The 5,947-nt window shown below is 40.6% G+C and overlaps 1 protein-coding gene across 1 annotated transcript; it reads left to right on the forward strand.

Moving 5' to 3' along the window:
• Positions 1–262: 262 nt before the first annotated feature.
• Positions 263–5,244, forward strand: LOC135568784 (zinc finger protein 239-like). The gene is made up of 2 exons (XM_065015530.1): positions 263–395; positions 3,686–5,244. The coding sequence occupies exons 1-2, from the start codon at positions 290–292 to the stop codon at positions 4,582–4,584; spliced, it is 1,005 nt and encodes a 334-aa protein (XP_064871602.1). The 5' UTR covers positions 263–289; the 3' UTR covers positions 4,585–5,244.
• Positions 5,245–5,947: the final 703 nt, after the last annotated feature.

Genomic DNA, 5,947 nt, shown 5'->3' on the forward strand with positions numbered 1-5,947 from the left:
TGTGGATCCTCTGGGGAGCCTCAACAACATCCTGATGCTGACGAGGCAGAGAAGAGTCTATCCAGATCAGAACACCAGATGGTACAGCTTGGTCTGGTCTAGCATACAGCTTGCTCTATTCTGGGTCTGGGCTGTGTTTCTGTAAAGCACTTTATGACAACAGTGACATCAGCATCCATAATGATATGTGTCTGTGTCCCCTCTTTATGGTTACCAGGACAACGCTAGCCCTTCCTCCCTCCCGGAGTCCCCACATCGTGCCTCTCCCGGTAGCACGTTACTGCTGGGTATGAAGAGGTTGTCTGTGCTGCTGGTGGACTGCAGGAAAACAACAGGGCTGAGTGGAACTGTGAGAGGAGGAGAAGAGAAGAAAGGATCAGATTTGACACATCAAAGTAAGTGCTGTGTTTAGTTTGAACAAATACAATAGATCTGCCCATTGGTATCTGTTCCTCCTAGGGCTGTAGTTGACTAAAACAAAAACAACTTTGCACACTCTGGTATTCTCTCAACCAGCTTAACCTGGAATGCTTTTCCAACAGTCTTGAAGGAGTTCCATGGTACATCCTGGGCATATGTTGGCTACTTTTAACTCTGCTGATATCTTGTCCAACTCATCTCAATTCATTCAATTTGGGTTGAGGTCAGGCCCCTGATTTTGAAGGCCAGGACTCTGTAATGATATTCAGTTTGAACAAATAAATAGCTGCCCACTGGTATCTGTTACACAGGACAACCTGTATATAGTTCTGTTGACTCTGTTGTGGAGCGTATGTTTAGCCTCCAATTAACTCTGTACTGGTGACCTGTTGTTGATAGTGTGCAGACTCTGTCCCTGGTTGGGAAAAAAACGCCCGGGTATGTGCAGGGGACGGTCTGTACTGTACACCTGCATACCTGGTTCAGTTTATCAATCAACTATGTACTGGTAGTTCCAAACTGTACAGAAATTGAATCATCAACATATTTTGATCATATCTTTACTATTGCTGCAGGAATGTGTTTGAAAGCAGTATCCAAATTCATCGGATGTTGTGATCACAATATAGTAGTCATATCTAGGAAAACCAAAGTTCCAAAAGGCTGATGAAATGTTCTAGCTTTAAGAGATCATCAATTGTTTGATGGGGATTCCTTGTTTTGATGTTATTAGGTTTTTTTTTCATTGCCTGTCCCAGTAAATAACCCTATCGAACACAAGACTTTAACAGGCAAGTTTAATTACTCAAGGTTTGTACATTGCAATTCAGACAACCCAACATTTGTTCCATCCAGTTATATGGAAGAACTTCTCTCAATCCTGCCTTATGGTTCCACAGGCTTCAAACTGTAACAGTACCAGCAACCTTTTCAGGTGATCAATCTGTCCTACCTCAACCTAGTCCTTCATCTAATCCACAGAATGAAATCATCAACATTTGATCATATCTTTACTAATGCTGCAGTTTCCACCCAAGCAGCATTCAGATCTGTCTTTCTTCAGAGAGCCATGTCTGACCATAACACCCAGTGACTAATATTGTGTATAAGAGGTCCTGCACTTTCACTTCCTATCAGGAAGATTTTTTTGTCTCCATGTTCAAAGTTTCCTATGTTATTAATGTAAATAATATTTGTTGGTCCGTGGTGTGTAATGATGAGCAACCAGACGCTGCCCTTGACACATTTGAAATTGCTTATCCCAGTTACTAATAAGCATGCACCCATTAAGAAAATGACTGTAAAAATGTTAAATCCACGTGGATTGATGATAAATTTAAAAATGGTATGATGAAGAGGGAGGCAAAAGAGATGGCATATAGGTCTGGCTGAATAACTGATTGGCAAACCTATTGCAAATTGAGAAATCATGTGACTAATCTGAATAAAAAGAAGAAACTACACTATGAAACAAAGAATAATGACATGAAGAATGATTGTAAAAAGCTTTGGAACACCTTCAATGAAATTTTGGGCGAAAAAATCAACAATGACATGTTGTCATGGTGTCTGACAACGTGGGTGGAAAATGATTGAGGATAATAGCGGCCGATATTGCCAGTTCTATTCGCATTATCTTCAATTTAAGCCCACTAGAAAGTGTGTTTCCTCAGGCTTGGAGGGAAGCTAAAGTCATTCCACTCCCCAAGAATAGTAAAGCTCTCTTTACTGGCTTAAATAGCCGACCAATCAGCCTGTTACCAACCCTTACATGAAAATTTAAAGAATGGTGTTTGGCCAGATACAATGCTATTTTACAGTAAACAAATATAGACTTTTAGCTTATAGGGAAGTTCATTCAACAAGCACAGCACTTACAAATGACTGATTGGCTGAGAGAAATTGATGATAAAATATTGTTGGGGCTGTTTTGTTTGACTCACTGCGGCTTTTGACATTATCGATCGTAGTCTGCTGCTGAAAAAAATGTATGGCTTTACACCCCCTGCTGTATTGTGGATAAAGAGTTATTTTTTTAAATGTAACCTTTATTTAACTAGGCTAGTCAGTTAAGAGCAGATTATTTTTTTCAATGACGGCCTAGGACTGCCTTGTTCAGGGGCAGAATGACAGAGTTTTACCTAGTCAGCTCATGGATTCGATCTAGCAATCTCTCGGTTACTGGCCTACCGCTCTAACCACTAGGCTACCTGCCGCACCAGAGCTATCTGTCTAACGGAACACAAAGTGTGTTCTTTAATGGAAGCCTGTACAACAAATCAAGATGGTTTGGGATAAGTTTGATCGCAGAGTGAAGGAAAAGCAGCCTACAAGTTCTCAGCATATATGGGAACTCCTACAAGACTGTTGGAAAAGGATTCCAGGTGAAGCTAGTTGAGAGAAAGCAAGGGTGGCAACTTTTGAAGAATAAAATATATATTTTATTTTAACACTTGTGGTTACTACATGATTCCATGTGTTTTTTAATAATTTTGATGTCTTTCCATTATTTTACAATGTAGAAAATAGTAAAAATAAAGAAAAACCCTTGAATGAGTAGGTGAGTCCAAACTTTTGACTGGTACTGTACATTCAATTCCCTGACAACAGCTCCAGTGGACATTCCTGAGGTCAGCATGCCAATTGTCAGGTGGATGGATTATCTTGGCAAAGAATAAATGTTGACTAACAGTGATGCTCATGAAACATCCAACACTTTACATGTTGCGTTTATATTTTTGTTTTTTGTGTTGTTACTATCAGTTTTAGGAACATTTACCCAAAATATGACATCAGCGATAATCAAAATGTTGAAAATCTGTGAATGTCTAAATAAGAAATTGGTCCATTTAAACAGCAATGTGTCGAACCCTTTCAACAACGGGGAGATGTTACTGATGTGCTTTGTATCTGTGATGTAAAAACAAGTTTTGGACTTCCACACAAGATATCTTCTTTAGTTATTTTATGTTGAAGGAAGTGTGTAGGTCACATTCTGTATCATACAGCTATGAATGTTATATATTTAGAACCACCTGTTCAATTGGAATCCAGCGACGTCTGTGTCTTCAGTGTCCTAGAACTGTCTAGGGTTTTTGTGTTCTGACTTGTAAAACAGGATGAATGAAATAAGTTTGTAATAAGATTGTTAAAACTGGCCTCAGGTTATTGAGAGATCTGATTTAGGATTTACCCTCGTAGCAAGGTTGTTTTATCATGTGGTTTCATCTGGGTCTCTATTTAAAAATAGCACTGTCTTTGGCAGGAGAAAGACCAGACCCAGAGGAACCAGAGCCAGGGACGTCCAAACCAGCAAGACGACACCAGTACTCCCACTGTGGAAAGAGTTTTAACCAGAAAGCACACCTGAAAGCTCATGAGAGAATACACACAGGGGAGAAGCCTTACCACTGCTCCCAGTGTGGACAGTGTTTCAACCAAAAAGCACACCTGAAACAACACGAGATAATACACACAGGGGAGAAGCCTTACCACTGCTCCCAATGTGGAAAGTGTTTCAAACGGCCTTGTCATCTGAAACAGCACGAGAGAATATACACAGGAGAGAAGCCGTACCACTGCTACCAATGTGGAAAGGGTTGTAACGGGTTATGGGGCCTGAAACAACATGGGATAATACACACAGGGGAGAAGCCTTACCACTGCTCCCAGTGTGGAAAGTGTTTCAACCATTCAGGGGAGCTGAAACGACATGAGAGAGCACACACAGGGGAGAAGCCTTACCACTGCTCCCAGTGTGGAAGGAGTTTTACTGGTTTAGGGACACTGAGACACCACGAGAGAATACACACAGGAGAGAAACCTTACCACTGCTCCCAATGTGGAAAGCGCTTCAACCATTTGGGGGAGCTGAAACAGCATGAGAGAATACACACAGGGGAAAAGCCTTTCCACTGCTCCCAGTGTGGAAAGTGTTTCGGCCTTTCAGGAACGCTGAAACGACATGAGAGAATACACACAGGAGAGAAGCCTTACTACTGCTCCCAATGTGGACAGGGTTGTAGTGCGTTATGGCACCTGAAACAACACGAGAGAACACACACGGGGGAGAAGCTTTACCACTGCTCCCAGTGTGGAAAGTGTTTCAGCCAATCAGGGACGCTGAAACGACATGAGAGGATACACACAGGGCAGAAGCCTTAACCACGCCTCCCAGGGTGCAAAGCTTTTGCCCATTTAGGAAGCCTGAAAGGACACATTAAACTGCACACAGAGGAGGAGGCTTAGAAAAGCTCAGACTGTGGGAAAACATATTACTCATAACAGTCACTTAAACGTCATTAGAGAATCCACACAGGAAAGAGAAATTACTTCTCTTAGCGTGTATGTTGATATTTCACATCACATTGGCTTAAATTCATCAGAGAACGTACACAGTGCTCCTGTTGTCTTATATTGTTGACTGACAATGTGTTTACCTGTCTTTACCAGATGAAATTAAATGGTACAGGGTATACTCAAACATATATTTGACCTACAAAACTAAGGAGATGATACCATCGCTCTGTACCATCACTCATTCATATATCTTTATGTACATATTCTTTATCCCCTTACACTTGTGTCTATAATTAAGGTAGTAGTTTTGGAATTGTTAGCTAGATTACTTGTTGGTTATTACTGCATTGTCGGAACTAGAAGCACAAGCATTTCGCTACACTCGCATTAACATCTGCTAACCATGTGTATGTGACAAATAAAATTGTGCTCATCACCCAATGCTTCAGGAATTCAGACTGTCTACACTGCGCTGTGTAACTCTGTTATTCTCTCTGAGCTCAGAAATAAAGAATCTTGGTTTGACTTGGACTCCAGCAGATCCTTATTTTATAATATCCACCACAACTCTCCCACAGATTGATGTTTATCATTGTCTCAATGAAGAGTTCCTCTTTCGACTTTCCTGGGGGCAATTACAAACATCCCACTGGTTGAATAAACGTTGTTAACCCGATTGATGAGATTATTATGGGTGAGAACAATTTTTTTATTTGTCAAATGGCAACCACGCATCAGTCATCATGTCACCAGATTAAGACCCTCAAAATGTGTTGGAATTGAGCATCAAGCTCATCACATGTAGTTTCACTACCCTGTGAAGTTCATAACTTATTTCATCTGTAGCCTAAAAACTACATGGTTTTCCAAGTTTTAGAGGGAGGACCACACAACATATCATCACGTGACTCCAAGTTAACTAAGATATGATGGTTATTTGTTGAAGGAATTAAATTGCTCAATGTTTTAATACCCAATTAAAATGAAACACTCTGTCAATTCATACGGAATTGTAATTCCCTTATTCTATAATGATAGACAGAGCCCAGTCTTAAAATCAGACAGCAGAGTTTATTCAAGAGAGTACTGAGTACATACACATTTTACCACAGGTTATAAACTGAAAATGATCAGGTTTTCTAAATGTTGTCTCTTCTTGACACTGGTAGAAAGGCTCTTAGTTCTCAAGCCTTCCCTCCTCGCCTAGAGCCAAGGTCAGCTAGTGTAG

Source organism: Oncorhynchus nerka, unplaced genomic scaffold (genome assembly GCF_034236695.1).
Source record: "Oncorhynchus nerka isolate Pitt River unplaced genomic scaffold, Oner_Uvic_2.0 unplaced_scaffold_1388, whole genome shotgun sequence".
NCBI lineage: Eukaryota > Metazoa > Chordata > Actinopteri > Salmoniformes > Salmonidae > Oncorhynchus > Oncorhynchus nerka.